The 24143-nt window shown below is 43.9% G+C and overlaps 1 protein-coding gene across 1 annotated transcript in view; it reads left to right on the top strand.

Annotated features, from left to right (window-relative positions):
* The window catches only part of NPAS2 (neuronal PAS domain protein 2), a 181491-nt gene that overhangs the window by 73638 nt on the left and 83710 nt on the right, over positions 1-24143 (top strand). The window contains 1 exon segment of the mRNA XM_032653019.1: positions 6017-6070. Within this exon segment, the coding sequence (XP_032508910.1) occupies positions 6039-6070 (32 nt within the window). The 5' untranslated portion in view covers positions 6017-6038.

The following is a 24143-nucleotide window of genomic DNA, read 5'->3' on the forward strand; positions in this document are numbered from 1 at the left end:
TGAAGAAAAAAAATTGTATTAAAAAAAATAAGTTTATCCTATGTGTCTGAACTTCAAGGATACCCTATAGATAAATAGAACTGAACAGAGATTCTCTGTACATACACACGGATATAGGATCACACAAGATATTTGACAAAGCGACAATGCAATTGGGAAAGAAATATCTTTTCAATAAATGATCCTGGAACAGGTGAGTATACAGATGGGGTAAAAAAAAAAGGTGATCCTTGACCACTCTCTTACACCACACATAAAATTTAATTTGCAGTGGAGTGTAAATCAATGTAAAAGCTAAAATGATAAAGCTTCTACAAGAAAATGTAGGATAATTCTTCATGACACTGAGGTGGCAAAGACTTCTTAGGACACAAAAATAAAAAATATATAGATTACACTTTATCAAAATTAAAAACCGTTCATCAAAAGACATCATCAGGAAAGTTAAAAGACCAGCCACAGGCTGGCAGAAAATGTTCACAATACATATATCTGGCAAAGTACTTATATCCGAAAGAGAGAAGCTTCTACAGATCAGTATGATGAAGATAAACAGCCCAGTTTCTTTAAAAAAGAGGAAGAAAAAGAAAGAAAAGTGGGCAAAACACTTGAACAGACACACCACAAAAGAAGCTGTCTAGACAGGAAATAAGTCCATGAAAAGATGCTCAACATCATTAACCATCAGGGAGATGCAAAGTCCAATCCCGATGAGATCCCAAAACATACCCACTAGAATGACTAAAATTAAGAAGACATACCAAGTGTTGGGTGAGAATGTGGAGCCTCTGGAACTCTCGTGTGCTACTGGTGCAAATATAAAATTGTACAGTCACTTTGGGAAACAGTTGGTCAGTTTCTAATATAGTAAGCATATGGCTATACTGTGATCCAGCAGGTACACTCTTAGTTGTGTATACCCGAAAGAATGAGTGCTTATTTCCACCAAAACACTTGGATATAACTTATCCTGGTGAGGTTAATTTTGACCCCGGGTGAAGGTGGTATCTGCCAATCTTCTCTACTTATAAAGTTACTATTTTTCTTTTATAATTAATAAACGTCTTGAGGGAGATACTTTGAACTATGCAAATAACCTGATTCTCCTCAAACTTTTGCCCGTTAATTTCAGCATCCCTCAGTGGATTTTGCCTGCAACAGCTATTACTTTGGTGTACTGACGGTGATCTTTGATTTCCCTTCTTCCTTCTACATTTATTAATTGAAATTCTTCTGTAAGGGAAACCTGTCCCCTCCTCCATTTATTTATTCATTTAATTATGTATTTGTACCAGTGGACTCATGAGTATTTAGTTTATTCTCTGGGTTACTATCCATCGTTACGGATTTTGTTGTTCCAGTAGTTCCAGGCTCTCTTTTCCTCAGCCTCTCATCATTCTCATTGGTTATTACTTCTTGAGTGGTCAGTTAGTAGATGCAAATGCCTATACTTGAAATTTCGGGAGATGTTACAAGGTGTAAAAGGAATCCAAATAGTTTGTGTTCCAGAAAAAGCCAAGAAACCCAGAACTGGAAGAGCCCCCAAGAAACGAAATGTACTAGGTGGGCGGGGTCTCCTCCCTGTGCCCCTCTACCCGTCCCCACCATCCTGTCTGCCCCGGAGGCTCCCCTGTGAGGATGTCATAAGTAGCCTCCCTCTCTGTCTTCTGGGTGGTGTGGCCAACAGGAGACACAAGTGAGAGGCTGGGGAGGGCGGACAAGGAGGTGAGGTATTTATCCCCTCATCTCCCTTCTTACAAGGTTTCTTCAGGCTGACTGCATCCCTCCACCAAATGCCACCTCTCCTATATGACATACTTCTTCCAGGTCCAGGTAACCAGTTCCCTCTTGTCCCTTGATGCATAGAGGTGTCAACAGCTCTGCTGACACCAACCCTAGGTACCTGCACCATCTCTCCTGGTTTCCCTAGCCACCCCACCTCCACACACCTTTACAAACAGCCTCTTTGCAATTAAGTCCTGTTGCCTATTGGGACTGTGATGAAGAAACCCCTAAATGTCTAGCCCATCTAGGATGTGTGGTTATCTGGAGTAAAAATACTGGAGCTTTCCACCGTTGATCACTTTGGGGGTTAATCATATCAACAGTTATTTTCTCAGCTCTACACAGAATCTCCTTTGCCTTCATTGCAGCTCATTTTCTCTTCCCTGGCCTTCTGTGGTCATTAAAAAACAAAAAAACAAAAAAACCTGCTGCTCAAAATCCTTTTTAATTGGAAATTCTTTTTAAAAAAATTTTTTTGTGAAATATAGTTGATTTATAATGTTGTGTTAGCTTAAGTTATACAGTGAAGTGATTTAGATATATAGAGATATGTGTATTCTTCTTTTACATTCTCTTCCATTATAGTTATTACAAGACATTAAGTATAGTTCCCTGTGCTATACAGTAGGTCCTTGTTGGTTATCTATTTCATATATAGTAATGTGTATATTTTAATCCCAAACTCCTAATTTATTCTTCTCCCCTCTTAATTGGAAGCTCTTTATACAATTGGGAAAAGTCGCTGTCACCCCTTCAACTTCTCTGTTGTTCCTTTAACCCAGCCTCACAGGACTACTTTTCTTCCCCTTTTCCCTCTTTCTTGTGTGCTTTGGGCCCCTCCAGCTCCTCCACATAATGAATTAAAAGAGTGACTCAAAGATACAGGGGGGGAGGGACACCCATGTTCCTCATAATGGTCAAAAGGTGCAAGCAACCCAGGGTCCATCAACAGAGGATGGGTAAACAAAAGGCGGTCCGTACATACAGTGGAATATGATTCAGCCTTACAAAGAAAGGAAGGAAGTTCTGACACGTGCCAAGACATGATAAACCTTGGGGCATTATGCTAAATGACACAAACCCATTACAAAAGGACAGATCCTGTATAATTCCACCTATATGAGGGCCCTAGAGTCGTCAGAATCATGGAGACAGAAAGTAGAATGGTGGTCATGAGGGGTTGGATGACGGAGAGTGGGGAGTCAGTGTTTAATGGGGACAGAGTTTCAGTTTTGCAAGATAAAAAGAGCTCTGGAGATGGATGGTGGTGATGGTTGCACCACAGTATGAATATACTTAATGCTACTGAGCTGTAGAGTTGAAAATGGTAAATTTTATGTTACGTGTACATTCCCGCAATTGTTTTTTTATGTGCGCTTAACTTTTTAATTTAATTTTTATTTTATATTGGAGTATAGTTGATTTAAAATGTTGTGTTAATTTTAGGTGTACAACAAAGTGAATCAGTTGTACATATACATATATCCATTCTTTTTCAGATTCTTTTCCCATATAGATTATTACAGAATATTGAGTAGAGTTTCTTGTGCTATATTGTAGGTCCTTGTTGTTTATTTTACATATAGTAGTGTGTATATGTTAATCTCAAACTCCTAATATATTCCTCCCCCCATCCTTTCCCCTTTGGTAACCGTAAGTTTGTTTTTGAAGTCTGCAAGTCTATTTCTGTTTTGTAAATAAGTTCATGTATCATTTTTTGAGATTCCACATATAAGTGGTATCATATGATATTTGTTTTTCTCTATCTGACTTACTTCACTTAGTATGAGAATCTCTAGGTCCATCCACGTTGCTGCAAATGGCATCATTTCGTTCTTTTTCATGGCTGAGTAGTACTCCATTGTATATACGTACCACATCTCCTCTATCCATTCCTCTGTTGATGGACATGAGGAAGGCATGGGAGACAACAGGTGTGACAAAACAGGACATTGGTGTGAAGCTTCTGGGGCAGGTGCTCCTGGGGAGCACAACTCAGGTGTGTTCTCTTCCCTCAGGTGCAGTGGAGCAGAGTGACTTAGGGGTCAAGTGACAGGAATCGGGAAAGGAAATGGGAGGGATGGGAAAGAAGAGAACGTGGGTGTAGAACATCAGGGCTTCATGGATTCAGGAAGTGTTTAAGAACAGAAAGAGAGGAATCAGAGCTGCCGCAGTTGATACAGAGTAGCTATTAGTCATTTGTAGGTGTTTCTACAACGTTTCATGTATGACAAAGCAGCCCCTGTCATCCAAACAGGATTCCAGATCCTCAGCAAAGCGGACCGAAGCCCACATCCTCCCGTAAACGTGCTCTGTCCAGGGGTACCTGGTAAGGGGCACGGCTTTTACCCTTTTACCATGGCTGGATGTGGGCTCATGCCCTCAGCACACGAGCAGCCACCACTTTCCGTGGAGTGCAGACCTGGGGTAGCACATCATTAAACGAATGGACTGCATTCTTCATGTCTTAAAGCTCTGAACAGATTCCATCTGGGAAACATTAAGCAGATGCCTGTTTGCAGATATGCTAACCCCATTCTAATTATGCCACAGGCCTCAACTGCTGAATGGGGTTTCTTGCGAATCTGTCACTAAAATATGTCTGCTATTAACCGAATGGGGCTTATAAGTAAACAGGGGCTGTGACTGCAGAATTCCTTTTTCTCTTTGCCTCAGACTCATGCCTGGGCTCACAGCAGACCAAAAACTACAAAACAAAATTATCTCAGAGAAAAGATTCATTTGTCCCATTAAAAATTTTTATCTAATGTTACAATTTTTTTTTTTTTTTTTTTTTTTTTTGGCGGTATGCGGGCCTCTCACTGTTGTGGCCTCTCCCGTTGCGGAGCACAGGCTCCGGACGCACAGGCTCAGCGGCCATGGCTCACGGGCCCAGCCGCTCCGCGGCATGTGGGATCTTCCCGGACCGGGGCACGAACCCGTGTCCCCTGCATCGGCAGGCAGACTCTCAACCACTGCGCCACCAGGGAAGCCCAAATGTTACAATTTTTATGTATGGTTCTATTGGATTTGCTGTTTGGTTGAGAATTCTTATATTCATGTTCATGAATGAGATTGACCTAGAATAATTCTTTCTGTTAATATCCTTGTCTGCTTTTGTTACAAAATTCATACTGGCCTTTTCATAAAATGAGTTATTTTAATAAAAAAAAAACCCTGTGATCAGGAACTTGGAATTTTGAGAGTAAAGGTTAGTGCATTTGCAAAGTGTTGATTCTGGAGTTCTGATGTCAGGCCCTCCCTCTGTTTAGAGACCAGAAGACCAGACCAGAAGCATGTGGGTCATGGTGATTCCATTTCTTCTGTGGTCCCCACCCTTATCTCCACCACACTTCGCCTCCAGTTCCCCCAACTCTGGCCTCAGGGACACCCTGAAAGTCTTTCTGCATGGAGTCTTTCCGCCCCCAGACAGATGGGACTCTGGGAAACGTGTGAAGGAAGAGTAATCAGGGATGTGGCTCTGAGGGGTGAAGGACCACAGGCCTGTGTGTAGCAGGGGACACTGGGTCAGTCGGCCCAAGAGCCTTTGAGCCAGCGGCCTGGGAGAGTAGAGGCCCAGGCGATGAGGTTTGGGGCTGTGAGAACATTCCTGGATTGTTACTTCATTTTTCACATTTGTGTACCTTGACTATCTAGGGGGTGTACATGCCTTAAAGATAGGGGAGCAGTTATACTTTTTGGGGCCCCGATCCCTCCAGGCTGCATAAGAGGAGTTTGTGTATTTAAATGAACAGATAAAGAAATGCTCTCCTTTAGAACGTCTCGGGCAGCTTGCAGGTTTGAAATAAACAGACGCTTTGTTGAGCTGGGTCCGGAAAGCAGTTCCCAGAGTGTGATCTAGGGACCCAGGGGAGGGTCCTTGAGGTCAAAACAGTTTTTCTAATGTTAACATATCATTTGCCTGTTTACTCTCTTGAGTATACAGTGGTCTTTTCCAGAAGCTCTTGGAGTTCTGTTGATGACGTCTCTCTGATGCTTAATGGAGTACTGTACATTTCAGATTTCTCAGTTTTCACCCACATACACAAGAGGTCTTCAGAGCCCTCAGTCATTTTTGAGAGGGTGCAAAGAGTTGCTGGAACCAGAAAGTTTGAGAACCTGTGGATTAAGGCATGTGATTTAGATCAGACCAAAATGATGGCAACCAGAAAGACCTGTGAGAAAGGTCGAGAATCAGAGAGTCATCATCTGTTTTTTTTTTTTTTTGCAGGAAAAACTGCTGAGACAATCTAATGGATGAAGATGAGAAAGACAGGGCAAAGAGGTAAGAGGGGCGACTTCCCTGCCGCGGCTGTGTCGTGTGTCCGCCGTCTGAACCCCGCTTTTGCTCACTGTACAGCGGAAAGCACGGCCAGGCAGGGGGCTGGGGCACATGTGCTCCTTGAAATACTGTGTCACTCCGCTGAAAAAATTCAAACCAGTTCCCTCAATTTTGTTCCTTACCCAGAAATTACTGATTGTTTGGGACTTGCCAAGTGGTTTATAGTTTTCACATGTCCATGTGGTGACCCTGTTGACTGGGGCCTCCTTTCAGAAGCCTCCAGTTACTGCATTTCCAGGATGGACACTGCTTGGCAAGGCATCCTGATTAGAGCCAGGCCAGGCTGGGTTTAAATCTTGGATGTGCTGTCAGGGAGCTGTTGGCCCTGGACAGTAATTGGAATAATCATCGGCACGCACTGAACATGGAATAACCATCCTCACTGGGCTAAGCTCTTCCATATATGGTATCTCAGCTTCCTCATCGGAAAATGGAGATATCACAGCTGCTTGGCACTGTTGTCGGGTTGACCAGAAAGCCTAGCTTGGTCGCTGGCATGTCAGCGCTGTTAGAACCACGTCCATGCTTATTCCTTCACTGGACATTTATTGAACACCTACTGTATATGAGGTGGAATCATAAAGTAGATATTTTGTTTTATTTTATTTTATTTTTATTTTTTGGCCTCACCGTGGGGCATGCGGGATCTTAGTTCCCTGACCAGGGATTGATCCCGTGCTCCCTGCATTGGAAGTGTGGAGTCTTAACTACTGGACCGCCAGGGAAGTCCCCCATAAAGTGGATATTTTGAAGGTAGAGGCCAGTCGGATGTTACCTATCTCGTACGATCAGACCGAGTTGGCAGTGACCACACCAGGCTCTGGGGTAATAAAGATGAATGAGAGGCATGCCCATGGGAGGGCCCAGGTGAATGGTGGTGATGGGTAGGTGACCACGGATCATTAGGTTGCACGGGGACTGGCCCAGCAGTGGTGTCCTATGGCGACACGGGATGTCCTGTCTCAGGAAGGCCTTCACTCAGGCCCGGAGGACTAGCCTCCTTCCTCCAAGCTCTTTGCTCTCTCCTCCTGCCACTGCCTGTGGCTGGCAGGTCCCTCCGCCCTCTGACAGCCTCTTAAACACCTACAGGGCTGAAGGGTTTGCCCACCTCCCTTCACAGAGCCCACTACCTGGTTGTCACCTACAGAATCCTCCACTTTCGAATGACGGAGCCCTCAGAAGTCGCCCAGTTCAGCAGCCCCGGGGGTGTCTGTCCTTCCACGTCACCTGGTGCGGGGGGAAGCCATGAGAACAATAAATCCCCAGCCACTCAGACCTCTGAGGCCTGAATCTTCCCCTGTGGGGCGCAGGGGAAGTGTGCACCGGTTGTTAATTTCCCAGATATTTCCTTAAGAACATCAGGGAGCAGGGCAGTGCCAGAGGGGTAGGCAAACTCAGGTTGGGGTGGACTGAGGATTGTTGGAGCTGGAGGACCAAGGTAAACAAACAGTAATATGAGGAACTCCCCGGCTTATTCTGAACTAACAGGCACATCACTTGGCGCTGGGGACCATGGCTCCCTGAGGCCACCACCTACAAGGGCTGTAAAATCCACGTGGGTCCCAAGCAACGTGCAAATGAATAGATCAGACGAGACCAGACTGGAACGGAGTCCTTATGCCATCTCTCCCTGGCAGGCTTCCAGCTCTCTGCTCTGGGGCATCTCGCCTCTTGGTTGCATGCCAGGTCGCTGTGGAGACAGGGCAGGAGGCAGAGGCCTGAGCTGCATTCCTGGCTGGCCCTGTTCTACCTGATGGATCCCAATAAGCCCCTTCACCTCGCTAAGCCTCCACCTTCTCAGCTGCAACACGAGGGTCATCATTTCTGCCCTGCCCTCCTCGCGGGCTATTTTGGGAACAGCCACAAAATACACCAAGAAGCTTTTTATTTTTTAAGTATTAATCGCTACCTGTATGTGAAGATGTAGGACATTTTCCATTAACACATTTATAAGCTACTCCCATTAGCAATAATGAAAAGGTCAGTGGTGCTGGCTAGTGGTCACTGGGCGTGTCCTGTGTGCCCTGATAACTTTCGGGTGCACGGTACCAGGCTAAGTACTTTTCTATGCATTATCTCGTATCAACTCCTCCACATTCCTTTGAGGTGTGTATCATCGTTATTCCCATCTTACAGATAAGGAAACTAAGGCCCAATAAGGTTAAGTAACTTGTCAAACACCCTAAAGCTCTAACAGGTAGCAGAAGTGGAAGATAAATACAGGCTTCCTAAACCTTGGACTCTGTTCTTATTCTCCGGACCACACACATATCTCTTCACATGAGAACTAATTTGGTCTCTCTGGCAGGCCCAGACCGTGTCCTGATGTGACTTTGAGTCCATAGGAGTTTGGCTTTTGCCATCATCATCTTTAATGTCACCCCCAGGCCCACAGTCTTAGTCCTGTCTTTTTACTGCACGGCTTACCTCAAAATCAGGAAGAGGTAAAATGCATGTTTAGGCTCTACCATGCTCAGAGATCATCCAGTATAGATATTCCAATAAAATCTTGGCTAAAAACTCTTAGAAATCCAATTGTATGCAGTTTCTTGCCATTTATTCCCACCCCCATTTGCTTTGAGCCGTGGGCACCCATGCCACCAAATCGCCTATTTGGAAACCTCCCAGCATAGACACTGGGCAGTGAGGCAGCTGGTCCTTATTCCCCTCTTGTCCTCAGGTGGGGAAACGGGTTTTAGAATGTTCAGGAATACCCAGATCTCTTGGCCAGAATAGCAGCAATAATGCAGTATTCTTCGTAACACGTGGGGGAAAAAAAACAAGGACAAAACAAAGACAATCCTAAAATTGTATCACTTCCAATGCCTCTAGCTATGTGGGTTTTCTAGCAGCAACATGGGAGGCCCTTCCCCTAATCCCACCTGGAGGTCTGATATGAATTGTTTTCACTCCCGGTATTTTTGATGAGATTAGAAACGTTTAGCTTCAGATCAGATCTCTTGTTGTCTCCAGAACACATGAGCTATATTAGGCAAGGTTTTCAAAGCTTTGGGGAATTCATGGTTTATTTGGATTGTTTGATCAAGTATTCTAAACCAGGACACGGATCCACTTTCTGCTGTGAATTTCCATGTAAATCCAGTGAGCATTGAGTGCCCTATTGTGTGTACAGAACTATGTGCTTTTTCTTTAGGGAAGATGTAAAAACATGGTCCTTGTACTCAGAAAAGAAACAGTTTGTTTGAGAGACATTTGGATCCCTAGATAATGAGGCACAGTTTACCAGTCATAAGCACATTTTTCTAATTCTGATGTGACACCGTTTGGCAGTGTGTGTGTGTGTGTGTGTGTGTGTGTGTGTGTGTGTGTGTGTGATCCAGGAAGTAGTGTGGTGTGGCAGGAAGTGCATGGGCTTAGAATCAGACAGTCCCAGCTTTCATTCTTGCCACTTTTACTTTCCGTCCTTAGACGAGCTAAAAAAAAAAAAAAAAAACCTCTCCTAGCCTCAGTTTCCTACTGTGTAAAATGGGGGTGTTAATAGCAGCACGCTCTTCCTAGGGTTATTGCAGGAACTGAATGGAGCTCAGTGTAAGACCCTAGCACAGTGCAGGGTACACAGTGCTAATAAGAAAAGCTAACACTTCCGGGGCACACACTGTGTGTCTGCAGCATTTTACATGCATTAACTCTAAACCTCGACATAGGTTATTTTTAGTCCCATTTTACAGTGGAGAAGCCGGAGGCTGAGGGGTCACACAGGCAGGCAGGGATTCACGTTCAGGCAGCAGTTCCTAAAGTCTGGGCTCCTGACAACTTCTCATAACATGGTTCACCCACGTGCCCAAGGGGCAGGGACAGAAAGCGTTGGAAGAATCATCACTTTCCAAAGAAAGCAAGCTTCTGTAACTGGGCAGTATTGTAAAATACAGCTCATTCCATTTCTTGATAGAACTGAATGCTAAGAAGAAAGTCTTTCATGTGAGCCTCCTTTAATCCAATATTAAATGGTAAGTTCATTGGCATTAACTAAAATTACATGATCTCTTATCAGTGAAGGTCTATTTCCATAACCTCGTGCATTTTCACTGAGGGAGGGAGGATGGGTGGTGAGTTTAGAACTGTGCTGCCCCTTGCAGGACATTTGGTCCTGTCCAGAATGTCCATGAGACAGTTGGTCCATAAAATATTTGGTCCACGCCAAAAGGCCCTTGAACCTTGGTCCTATCCCAAACATCCATGAACATATTTGGTCCATGCCAAATGGTTTTGGACAGGACAAAAATATCAAGGACCTTTTGGCATGGACCAGATGTCTCCCTGGAAGTTTTGGGTAGGACCAAATTTCAAGGACGTTTTGGTGTGGACCAAGCATCTTATGGACCAGATGATTTATGGATGTTTTGGACAGGACCAAATGTTTGCTAACCATGTCACCTTTTTTTAAAATCAATGTATAGTTGATTTCCAATGTTGCGTTAGTTTCAGGTGTACAGCAAAGTGATTCAGTTATACATACATATATATCCATAATACATACATATTTTTTCAGATTTGTTTCCCATTTTCAGATTCTTTTCCATTTTAGGTATTATAAGATACTTAGTATAATTCCCTGTGCTATACAGTAGATCCGGTTGTTTATCTTTTTTTTTTTTTGCGGTACGTGGGCCTCTCACTGCTGTGGCCTCTCCCATTGCGGAGCACAGGCTCCGGACGCGCAGGCTCCGCGGCCGTGGCTCACGGGCCCAGCCGCTCCGTGGCATGTGGGATCCTCCCGGACCGGGGCACGAACCCGTGTCCCCTGCATCGGCAGGCGGACTCTCAACCACTGCGCCACCAGGGAAGCCCCTGTTTATCTATCTTATATATTGTAGTTTGTATATGTTAATTCCAAATTCCTAGGTTATCCCTCCCCCCACTTCCCCTTTGGTAACCATAAGTTTGTTTTCTGTGTGTGAGTCTGTTTCTGTTTTGTAAATAAGTTCATTTATATCATTTTTGAGATACCACATATAAGTGATATCATATGGTGTTTCTTTCTTGTATGACAGACTTCACTTAGTGTGATAACCTCTGACCTTCATCCATGTTGCTGCAAATGGCAAAATATCATTCTTTTTTGTGGCCTTTTGTCAATAAGGATCAAGAGTGTCAGGCAAGAGTAGCTGCTGCTTGGAATTCTCTGGAGGGCGAGAACTGGTTCTGAAACACAAGCTAGACCATTATATTATTCTTTGACCCTAATCCTTAGTCTCAACACCAGTGAAATGGTTCAGGCAAGAGGGAGGAGTTAAAACACAACAAATAAGATGCTTGTACATTCAGTTTTTTAAAAAAATTTATTATTTTTGGGGGGGCTGTGTTGGGTCTTTGTTGCTGTGCACGGGTTTTCTCTAGTTGCGGCAAGCGGGGTCTCTTCTTCAGTGTAGTGCGCAGGTTTCTCATTGCGGTGGCTTCTCTTGTTGGGGAGCACGGGCTTCAGTAGTTGTGGCACGCAGCCTCAGTATTTGTGGCACACAGCCTCAGTAGTTGTGGCTCGTGGGCTCTAGAGCGCAGGCTCAGTAGTTGTGGCACACAAGCTTAGTTGCCCCACAGCATGTGGGATCTTCCTGGACCAGGGCTCAAACCCGTGTCCCCTGGATTGGCAGGCGGATTCTTAACCCCTGCGCCACCAGGGAAGTCTCTACATGCAGTTTTGCAGAAGCAGGCATTGCAGAAGGAAAAGCTTCAGTATTGGGAGGCTGGTTGTTACTTCCGGTCCCTCCTGGGGGTGTTGGTTGATGTGGACCAATGACAGCTGCCATTCCATCACCCTCGCATCAGGATTGGTTAAGTAAGCATGTGAGCAAGTGGAAGATACAGAAGGGGATACGGAGCATTACCCTGCCCTCCAAGAGCTTTGAGGCAGGTTGGGGGCATCCTCCAAGCATAAAGGGGAAAGAACATACCCGAGCGGTGTGTTGGGCAGAGCCGGGAGGATGACCAGAATTTGTGGGCCCTGCTTTCTCAGCCGGGTGTCCTTTTGTGGAGAGTAACTTGGTTAAGAGGGGAGACTGACCTCGTTGTTTTATTTCTCTGTTGTAAATTATGTAGGTGTAACAGGAAAGGCCGGCCTGCACCATGAAGGTTGTAGCCCACTTGGAGGACTTCTGCCCTGTGCACACTTGCCGATGCCCCTGTGTCAGGCTCAGTGCGGAGTGAAAAAGCCTGGCCCTGGGCAGTGCATGTAGCTGTTCCCAGCTGGAGCCCATCTATCATGCTAATTTTGCTGTGTTTTTCTTTCTTAGGCTCCTGACTGGGTGTTATGTACATCGTCATAAGCCCACACACAGGGAAAAAACGGCAGTAAAAAATTCGAGGCTCCTTTCTGTCTCTTTTATTTGGTGATTAAGGCAGCAGCAGGCATTGCGAGAACATAGTGGTATCAGGACACACGAGTCATTCCTATTACCCTGTAGTTTCCAGATGAGTGACTCTGCATTCAAAGCAAAGGGGAGGGTAGCAGTGTACTTGCAGGCAGAATGCTAATTCTTACTGTGGCCCAGTAAACAGAGACGGGAACGGTGCCTCCTTCTGTTTGGGGCTCTTGGCTTTCACCCTAGTGGGGTCCCTTGGTTGACAAGAAGACTTGTCAGAAGGAGAAATGTTTTCCTGGTAGGCCTAGAAACTTGGGACTCTCCCAGCTCAGGGAGACCTGGCACCTTCCTGGGGGCATCTAAGGCAAAGGGTAATTTCCTTAATTCCCTTTCAATCATTTCAATAAATTTTACTTTTCTATTTTTTATTTTACATTGGAGTAGATTAACAATGTTCTGTTAGTTTCAGGTGTACAGCAAAGTGATTCAGTTATACATATACATGTATCTACTCTTTTTTTTTTTTTTGGCTGCACTGGGTCTTGGTTGCTGCGTGTGGGCTTTCTCTAGTTGCAGTGAGCGGGGATTATTCTTCGTTGTGGTGCGTGGACTTCTTATTTCGGTGGCTTCTCTTGTTGCAGAGCACAGGCTCTAGGTGCTCGGGCATCAGTAGTTGTGGCATGCAGGCTCAAGAGTTGTGGCTCACGGGCTCTAGAGCACAGGCTCAGTAGTTGTGGCGCATGGGCTTAGTTGCTTCATGGCATATGGGATCTTCCCGGACCAGGGATCGAACCCGTGTCCCCTGCACTGGCAAGCAGATTCTTAACCACTGTGCCACCAGGGAAGTCCCGTATCTACTCTTTTTCAAGTTCTTTTCCCATTTAGGTTATTACAGAATATTGAGCAGGGTTCCCTGTGCTATACAGTAGGTTAGGGTTGGTTATCTGTTTTAAATATAGCAGTGTGTACATGTCAACCCCAAACTCCCAGTCTATTTTTTTTGTCTGAATGCTTTATTTTTTTTAAATTGGGGTATAATTGACTTACAATGTTGTTTCAGGTGTACAGCAAAGTGAATCTGTTATAAAAATACATATATCTACTCTTTTTTTAGATTCTTTTCCCATATAGGCCATTACAGAGTATTGAGTAGAGTTCCCTGTGCTATACAGTAGGTCCTTATTAGTTATCTATTTCATATATAGTAGTGTGTATGTATCAGTCCCAATCTTCCAATTTATCCGTCCCCCCTTCCCTGCTTACCCCCAGTAACCATAAGTTGGTTTTCTACATCTGTAACTCTGTTTTCGTTTTGTAGATAAGTTCATTTGTAGCCCTTTCTTAGATTCCACATATAAGCAGAGTATCATATAATATTTGTCTTTCTCTGTCTGACTTACTTCACTCACTATGATAATCTCTAGGTCCATCCATGTTGCAGCAAATGGCGTTATTTCGTTCTTTTTTATGGCTGTGTAATATTCCATTGTGTATACGTACCACATCTTCTTTATCCGTTCCTCTGGTGATGGGCATTTAGGTTGCTTCCATGTCCTGGCTATTGTGAATAGTGCTGCAATGAACATTGGGGTGCATGTATCTTTTCGAATTATGGTTTTCTCCTGATATATGCCCAGGAGTGGAATTGCTGGATTGTATGGTAGCTCTATTTTCAGTTTTTTAAGGAACCTCCATACTGTTCTCCATAGTGGCTGCACCAGTTTACATTCCCACCAACAGTGTAGGAGGGTTCGCTTTTCTCCACACCCTATCCAGCATTTATTGTTTGTAGAATTTTTGTTGATGGCCATTCTGACTGGTGTGAGGTTATACCTCATTATAGTTTTGATTTGCATTTCTCTAATAATTAGTGATGTTGAGCATCTTTTCATGTGCTTTTTAACCATTGTCTTTGGAGAAATGTCTATTTAGATCTTCTGCCCATTTTTTGATTGGGTTGTTTGTTTTTTTTGATATTGAGCTGCATGAGCTGTTTGTATATTTTGGAGGTTAATCCCTTGTCGGTTGCTTCGTTTGCAAATATTTTCTCCCATTCTGAGGGTTTTCTTTTTCTTTTGTTTATGGTTCCCTTCACTGTGCAAAAGCTTTTAAGTTTAATTGGGTCCCATTTGTTTATTTTTGTTTTTATTTCATTATTCTAGGAGGTGGATTGAAAAAGATCTTGCGATTTATGTCAGAGAGTATTCTCCCTATGTTTTCCTCTAAAAGTTTTACAGTATCGGCCTTACATTTAGGTCTTTAATCCATGTTGAGTTTATTTTTGTGTGTGGTGTTAAGGTGTGTTCTAATTTCATTCTTTTACATGTAGCTGTCCAGTTTCCCCAGCACCACTTATTAAAGACACTGTCTTTTCTCCATTGTATATTCTTGCCTCCTTTGTCATAGATTAGGTGACCATAAGTGTGTGGGTTTCTCCCAACCTATTTTAAATTGAAAAAGGATGCTCGAAAGTGCACCATCTTGAAAATGCAGCCTTCCTTCAGAAAAGTCTAAACGTTTCTCTTAGAATTTCGGTAACAAGTTCCTAAGGATTGTGTTCCCATGAAATCCTCCCCCCAGGTAAACATTAAGTAAGAATCACTAGGAAATGAGGCCAGCTTCCCATTTAAGCCTCAACATTTTCTGATAACTCTGGTTAAGAGTCAAGATGTCCCCGTTACATCTCACAAGAGAACAGGCTCAGTGCAGCTCATTCGTGCCCCAAATGCTTAGTCGGGGCTGTGCAGTAGAAAACAGACTGAGTTGCCGGATTTTTCTGAGATGAGAGTGGCACCAGCCTGACCCATCTTGATCCCTGTGGGGTGACTTCCCCTCCCCACCTCCCATACAGATGACGTTCTCTCTCTCTCTCTCTCTCTCTTTTTTTTTTTCTTCTGATGTTCTCTTCTTTTTTTTTTTGTTTTGTTTTTGCGGTACGCAGGCCTCTCACCGCTGTGGCCCCTCCCGCCGCGGAGCACAGGCTCCGGACGCGCAGGCCCAGCGGCCATGGCCCACGGGCCCAGCCGCTCTGCGGCACGTGGGATCCTCCCAGGCCGGGGCACGAACCCGCGTCCCCTGCGTGAGCAGGCGGACCCCCAACCACTGCGCCACCAGGGAAGCCCCGATGTTCTCTTCTTGAACCAAGTTGCTGAAGGCTCCTGGGCTCTGCGGTGCCCACAAACCCCGCTGCCTTGGTGTGCAGGGATGCTGCGTGGTTATGGAAATTAGGAGGGGTGAGCCGGACCTTGCTTTAGGCGAGAGTTTCCCAAAATGTATTCTAGGAAACTCTAATCCCAGGAAGTGCCCTCAAAAACTCGTTTGAGCCATGCTGTTTACTGTTTCTCCCTTTTGGAAAGTTTCAAGGCTTCTTAGCACGTGATAGGTACTCCGGCTGCAATTAGCACATAAGCATACCAAACTTTGTTCCATTTTATGTCACGCTGCATTGAAAAAAAAATTATCTGAAAAACTTTTTTAAAATAGTAACAACAAAACAAACTTCTCTGTCTGCAGTTCTTCCCCTTTCTCCAAATAATTCTTCATGATTTTCCATGGAAGACCCTTAGCCCAATACTGTCTTATGCAGTAGGCATGTCAACTTTATTCCCATAATTTTGGGTATGTTTTCTTATACATAAACAATACCAAAACAACACTTGAAAAATACTGAAATGTTGGGACTTCCTTGGTGGCACAGTGGCTGAGAATCCACCTACCAATACAGGGGACACGGGTTCAAGCCCTGGTCCGGGAAGATCCCACATGCCGCGAAGCAACTAAGCCCGTGTTGCCACAGCTACTGAGCCTGCTCTCTAGAGGCCTATGAGCCGCAACTACTGAGCCGGCGTGCCACAGCTACTGAAGCACACGTGCCTAGAGCCCGTGCTCTGCAACAAGAGAAGCCATCACAACGAGAAGCCCACGCACCACAATGAAGAGTAGCCCCCACTCGACACAACTAGAGAAAGCCCGTGCACAGCAACAAAGACCCAACACAGCCCAAAATAAATAAATAAATTTATTTTAAAAAAAAGAAAAATACTGAAATGTTTGAAGAAGTAAACAAAGTTGATTTATAATCATACCACCTAGAGAACAGACACTGTTAATGTTTTGACATATTTCCCATCATGTTTTTCTACATTTCCATCAAATTCTAACAGGAACACTCTTTTTAAAATTTATTGAAGTCTAGTTGATTTACAGTGTTGTGTTAATTTCTGCTGTGTAGTAAAGTGACTCACTTATATGTGTATATACATTCTTTTTCATATTCTTTTCCATTGTGGTTTATCACCAGATATTGAACATAGTTCCCTGTGTAGGACCTTGTTGTTCATCCATTCTATATATAATAATAGTTGGCATTTGCTAACCCCAAACTCCCACTCCATACCTCCCCCAACCCCCATCCTCCTTGGCAACCACCAGTCTGTTCTCTGTCTCTGAGTCTCTTTCTGTTTCACAGATAAGTTCATTTGTGTCATATTTTAGATTCCACATCTAAGTGATATCATATGGTATTTGTCTTTCTCTTTCTGATTTACTTCATTTAGTATGATAATCTCTAGGTCCATCTGTGTTGCTGCAAATGCCATTATTTCGTTCTTTTTATAGCTGAGTAATATTCCATTGTATAGGTACCACATCCTCTTTATCCTTTCATCTGTTGATGGACACTTAAGTTGTTTCCATTTCTTGGCTATTGTGAATACTGCTGCTGTGAACATAGGGGTGCATGTATCATTTTGAATTATAGTTTTGTCTGGATATATGCCCAGGAGTGGGATTGGTGGATCATATGGTAACTCTATTTTCAGCTTTCTGAGTAACTTCCATACTGTTTTCAGTAGTGGCTGCACCAATTTACATAACAGGAATATTCATTTAAAAATTTTTTTAAAATTTTATTTATTTTTTTTATACAGCAGGTTCTTATTAGTCATCAATTTTATACACATCAGTGTATACATGTCAATCCCAATCACCCAGTTCAGCACACCACCATCCCCACCCCCCGACGGCTTTCCCCCCTTGGTGTCCATACGTTTGTTCTCTACATCTGTGTCTCAACTTCTGCCCTGCAGACCGGTTCATCTGTACCATCTTTCTAGGTTCCACATACATGCGTTAATATACGATATTTGTTTTTCTCTTTCTGACTTACTTTTACTCTGTATGACAGTCTCTAGATCCATCCATGTCTCAACAAATGACTCAATTTCGTTCCTTTTCTGTGTGTGTGTGTGTGTGTGTGTGTGTTTGTGTGTGTTTGTTTCTGCGGTACGCGGGCCTCTCACTGTTGTGGCCTCTCCCGTTGTGGAGCACAGGCTCCGGACGCGCAGGCTCAGCGGCCATGGCTCACGGGCCCCAGCCGCTCCGCAGCATGTGGGATCTTCCTGGACTGGGGCACGAACCCGTGTCCCCTGCATTGGCAGGCAGACTCTCAACCACTGCACCACCAGGAAGCCAGTTTCATCCTTTTTATGGCTGAGTAATATTCCATTGTATATATGTACCACAACTTCTTTATCCATTCGTCTGTCAATGGGCATTTAGGTTGCTTCCATGACCTGGCTTATTGTAAATAGTGCTGCCATGAACATTGGGGTGCATGTGTCTTTTTTGAATATGGTTTTCTCTGGGTATATGCCCAGTAGTGGGATTGCTGGATCATATGGTAATTCTATTTTTAGTTTTTTAAGGAACCTCCATAATGTAATCCATAGTGGCTGTCTCATTCTACATTCCCACCAACAGTGCAAGTGGGTTCCCTTTTCTCCACACCCTCTCCAGCATTTGTTGTTTGTAGATTTTCTTATTATGCCCATTCTAGCTGGTGTGAGGTAATACTTCACTGTAGTTTTGATTTTCATTTCTCTAATATTAGTGATGTTGAGCAGCTTTTCATGTGCTTCTTGGCCATCCTGTATGTCTTCTTTGGAAAAATGTCTATTTTAAGTCTTCTGCCCATTTTGGATTGGGTTGTTTGTTTCTTTAATATTGAGCTGCATGAGCTGTCATATATTTTGGAGATTAATCCTTTGTTAATTCACTTGCAAATATTTTCTCCCATTCTGAGGGTTGTCTTTTCATCTTGTTTATGGTTTCCTTTGCTGTGCAAAAGCTTTGAAGTTTCATTAGGTCCCGTTTGTTTATTTTTGTTTTATTTCCATTGCTCTAGGAGGTGGATCAAACAAGATCTTGCTATGATTTACGTCACAGAGTGTTCTTCCTATGTTTTCCTCTAAGAGTTTTACAGTGTCCGGTCTTACATTTAGGTCTCGAATCCATTTTGAGTTTATTTTTGTGTATGATGTTAGGGAGTGTCCTAATTTCATTCTTTTACATGTAGCTGTCCAGTTTTCCCAGCACCACTTATTGAAGAGACTGCCTTTTCTCCATTGTGTATGCTTGCCTCCTTTGTCATAGATTAGTTGACCATAGGTGCGTGGGTTTGTCTCTGGGCTTTCTATCTTGTTCCATTGATGGATGTTTCTATGCCGGTACTATATTGTCTTGATTACTGTAGCTTTGTAGTATAGTCTGAAGTCAGGGAGTCTGATTCCTCCAGCTCCATTTTTTTCCCCTCAAGACTGCTTTGGCTATTCGGGGTCTTTTGTGTTTCCATACAAATTGTGAAATGTTTTGTTCTAGTTCTGTGAAAAAATGCCATTGGTAGTTGATAGGGATTGCATTGAATCTGTAGATTGCTTTGGGTAGTATAGTCATTTTCACAATATTGATTCTTCCAATCCAAGAACATGGTATATCTCTCCATCTGTTGGTATCATCTTTAATTTCTTTCATCAGTGTCTTATAGTTTTCTGCATACAGTTCTTTTGTCTCCTTAGGTAGGTTATTCCTAGGTATTTATTCTTTTTGTTGCAGTGGTAAATGGGAGCGTTTCCTTAATTTCTCTTTCAGAGTTTTCATCATTGGTGTATAGGAATGCAAGAGATTTCTGTGCATTAATTTTGTATCCTGCTAGTTTACCAAATTCATTGATTAGCTCTAGTAGTTTTCTGGTAGCATGTTCAGGATTCTCTATGTAGAGTATCATGTCATCTGCAAACAGTGACAGCTTTACTTCTTCTTTTCCAGTTTGGATTCCTTTTATTTCTTTTTCTTCTCTGATTGCTGTGGCTAAACCTTCCAAAACTATGTTGAATAAGAGTGGTTGAGAGTGGGCAACCTTATCCTGTTCCTGATCTTAGTGGGAATGGTTTCAGTTTTTTCACCATTGAGGACAATGTTGGCTGTAGGTTTGTCATATATGGCCTTTATTATGTTGAGGAAAGTTCCCTCTATGCCTACTTTCTGGAGGGTTTTTATTATAAATGGGTGTTGAATTTTTGTCGAAAGCTTTCTCTTATGGTTTTTCTCTTTCAGTTTGATAATATAGTGTGTCACGTTGATGATTTGCATATATTGAAGAATGCTTGCATCCCTGGGATAAACCCCACTTGATCTTAGTGTATGATCCTTTTAATGTGCTGTTGGATTCTGTTTGCTAGTATTTTGTTGAGGATTTTTTAAATTTATGTTCATCAGTGATATTAGCCTGTAGTTTTCTTTGTGACATCTTTGCCTGATTTTGGTATCAGGGTGATGGTGGCCTCGTAGAATGAGTTTGGGAGTGTTCCTGCCTCTGCTATATTTTGGAAGAGTTTGAGAAGGATAGGTGTTAGCTCTTCTCTAAATGTTTAATAGAATTCACCTGTGAAGCCATCTGGTCCTGGGCTTTTGTTTGTTGGAGGATTTTTTTTTTTTTTCGCGGTACGCGGGCCTCTCACTGTTGTGGCCTCTCCCGTTGCGGAGCACAGGCTCCGGACACGCAGGCTCAGCGGCCATGGCTCACAGGCCCAGCCGCGCCGCGGCATGTGGGATCTTCCAGGACCAGGGCATGAACCCATGTCCCCTGCATCGGCAGGCGGACTCTCAACCACTGCGCCACCAGGGAAGCCCTGTTGGAAGATTTTTAATCACAGTTTCAATTTCAGTGCTTGTGATTGGTCTGTTCATATTTTCTGTTTCTTCCTAGTTCAGTCTCGGAAGGTTGTGCATTTCTAAGAATTTGTCCATTTCTTCCAGATTGTCCATTTTATTGGCATATAGTTGCTTGCAGTAATCTCTCACTATCCTTTGTATTTCTGCAGTGTCAGTTGTTACTTCTCCTTTTTTCATTCTAATTCTATTGAGTCTTCTCCCTTTTTCTTGATGGTCTGGCTAATGGTTTATCAATTTTGTTTATCTTCTCAAAGAACCAGCTTTTAGTTTTATTGATCTTTGCTATCGTTTCCTCATTTCTTTTTCATTTATTACTGATCTGATTTTTAATGATTTCTTTCCTTCTGCTAACTTTGGGGTTTTTTTGTTCTTCTTTCTCTAATTGCTTCAGGTGCAAGTTTAGGTTGTTTATTCGAGGTGTTTCCTGTTTCTTAAGTTAGGATTGTATTGCTATAAACTTCCCTCTTAGAACTGCTTTTGCTGCCTCCCATAGGTTTTGGGTCATCGTGTTTTCATTGTCATTTTGTTTCTAGGTATTCTTTTATTTCCTCTTTGATGTGTTCAGTGATCTCTTGGTTATTAAGTAGTGTATTGTTTAGCCTCCATGTGTTTCTATTTCTTACAGATTTTTTCCTGTAATTGATATCTAGTCTCATAGTGTTATGGTTGGAAAAGATACTTGATACGATTTCAATTTTCTTAAATTTACCAAGGCTTGATTTGTGACCCAAGATATGATTCTATCCTGGAGAATGTTCCATGAGCCCTTGAGAAGAACGTGTACTCTGTTGTTTTTGGATGGAATGTCCTATAAATATCAGTTAAGTCCATCTTGTTTAATGTAACTTTAAAGCTTGTGTTTTCTTATTTATTTTCATTTTGGATGATCTGTCCATTGTGGAAGTGGGTTGTTAAAGTCCCCTACTATGATTGTGTTACTGTCAATTTCCCCTTTTATGGCTGTTAGTATTTGCCTTATGTATTGAGGTGCTTCTATGTTGGGTGCATAAATATTTACAATTGTTATGTCTTCTTCTTGTATTGATCCCTTGATCATTAGGTAGTTTCCTCCTTTGTCTCTTGTAATAGTCTTTGTTTTAAAGTCTATTTTGTCTGATATGAGAATTGCTACTCCAGCTCTCTTTTGATTTCCATTTGCGTGGAATATCTTTTTCCATCCCCTCACTTTCAGTCTGTATGTGTTCCTAGGTCTGAAGTGGGTCTCTTGTAGACAGCATATATGTGGGTCTTGTTTTTCTATCCATTCAGCTAGTCTGTGTGTTTTGGTTGGAGCATTTAATCCATTCACGTTTAAGGTAATTGTCGATATGTATGTTCTTATGACCATTTTCTTAATCGTTTTGGGTTTGTTTGTTTTGTTGGTTTTTGCGGTACGCAGGCCTCTCACTGTTGTGGCCTCCCCCGTTGCGGAGCACAGGTTCCAGGCGCGCAGGCTTAGCGGCCATGGCTCACGGGCCTGGCCGCTCCGCGGCATGTGGGATCTTCCTGGACCAGGGCACGAACCCATGTCCTGTGCATCAGCAGGCAGACTCTCAACCACTGCGCCACCAGGGAAGCCCTTTCCTCAATTCTTTTCATTCTTTTTTCTTTATTCTGCTCTGCAGTAGTTATTTCCACTATTTTATCTTCCAGGTCACTTATCCGTTCTTCTGCCTCAGTTATTCTGCTATTGATCCCTTTTAGAGAATTTTTTATTTCATTTATTGTGTTGTTCATCCCTGTTTGTTTGCTCTTTAGTTCTTCTAGGTCCTTGTTAAATGTTTCTTGTATTTTCTCCATTCTATTTCCAAGATTTTGGATCATCTTTACTATCATTACTCTGAATTCTTTTTCAGGTAGACTGCCTATTTCCTCTTCATTTGTTACGTCTGGTGGGTTTTTACTTTGCTCCTTCATCTGCTGTGTGTTTCTCTGTCTTCTCATTTTGCTTAACTTAGTGTGTTTGGGGTCTCCTTTTCGCAGGCTGCAGGTTCGTAGTTTCTGTTGTTTTTGGTGTCTGTCCCCAGTGGCTAAGGTTGGGTCAGTGGGTTGTATAGGCTTCCCGGTGGAGGAGACTGGTGCCTGTATTCTGGTGGATGTGGCTGGATCTTGTCTTTCTGGTGGGCAGGTCCACGTCTGGTTGTGTGTTTTGCGGTGTCTGTGGCCTTATTATGATTTTAGGCAGCCTCTCTGCTAATGGGTGGGGTTGTGTTCCTGTCTTGTTAGTTGTTTGGCATAGGGTGTCCTGCACTGTAGCTTGCTGGTCAGCGAGTGGAGCTGGGTTTTGGCGTTGAGATGGAGATCTCTGGGAGATTTTCACTGTTTGATATTATATGGGGCTTGGTGGTCTCTGGTGGACCAGTGCCCTGAACTTGGCTCTCCCACCTCAGTGACTGTCCTGATGCCTGGCTGGAGCAGCAAGAACCTGTCCTCCACACGGCTCATAATAAAAGGGAGAAAAAAAAGAAAGAAAGAGGAAGATAAAGTAAAATAAAATGAAGTTATTAAAATAAAAAATAATTATTAAGAAAAATTTTTTTTAAGTAAAAGAATAAAACAGATGGACAGAACCCTAGGACAAATGGTAAAAGCAAGCTATAGAGACAAAGTCTCACACAGAAGCATACACATACACACTCACAAAAAGAGAAAAATGTATATATATCGTTGCTCCCATAAGTCCACCTCCTCAATTTGGGATGATTCGTTGTCTATTCAGGTATTCCACAGATGCAGGTACATGAAGTTAATTGTGGAGATTTAATCCGCGGCTCCTGAGGCTGCTGGGAGAGATTTCCCTTTCTCTTCTTTGTTCGCACAGCTCACAGGGGCTCAGCTTTGGATTTGGCCCCGCCTCTGCGTGTAGGTGAGCGGAGGGCGTCTGTTCTTCGCTCAGACAGGACGGGGTTAAAGGAGCAGCTGACTTGGGGGCTCTGGGTCACTCAGGCCGGGGCAGGGTTGGGGGGGGAGGGAGGGGCACAGAGTGCGGGTCGGGGTTGCGGCGGCAGAGGCCGGCGTGACATTGCACCAGCCTGAGGCGCGCCATGCGTTCTCCCGGAGGAGTTGACCCTGGATCCCGGGACTCTGGCAGTGGCGGGCTGCACAGGCTCCCCGGAAGGGAGGTGTGGAGAGTGACCTGTGCTCGCACACAGGCTTCTTGGGGGCGGCAGCAGCAGCCCTAGCGTCTCATGCCCGTCTCTGGGGTCTGCACTGTTAGCCGCGGCTCGCGCCCGTTTCTGGAGCTCCTTTAAGCAGCGTTCTGAATCCCCTCTCCTCGTGCACCAGGAAACAAAGAGGGAAGAAAGAGTCTCTTGCCTCTTCGGCAGGTCCAGACTTTTCCCCGGACTCCCTCGCGGCTAGCCATAGTGCACTAACCCCCTGCAGGCTGTGTTCACACCGCCAACCCCAGCCCTCTCCCTGCATCCGACTGAAGCCCGAGCCTCAGCTCCCAGCCCCGCCTGCCCCGGCGGATGAGCAGACAAGCCTCTGGGGCTGGTGAGTGCCGGTCGGCACCGATCCTCTGTGCGGGAATCTCTCCGCTTTGCTGTTTGCACCCCTGTGGCCGCGCTCTCGTTCGCGGCTCCGAAGCTTTCCCCCTCCGCCACCCCACAGTCTCTGCCCGCGAAGGGGCTTCCTACTGTGTGGAAACCTTTCCTCCTTCACAGCTCCCTCCCACTGGTGCACGTACC

The sequence above is a fragment of the Phocoena sinus genome, chromosome 13 (assembly GCF_008692025.1).
Source record: "Phocoena sinus isolate mPhoSin1 chromosome 13, mPhoSin1.pri, whole genome shotgun sequence".
Taxonomy (NCBI): domain Eukaryota; kingdom Metazoa; phylum Chordata; class Mammalia; order Artiodactyla; family Phocoenidae; genus Phocoena; species Phocoena sinus.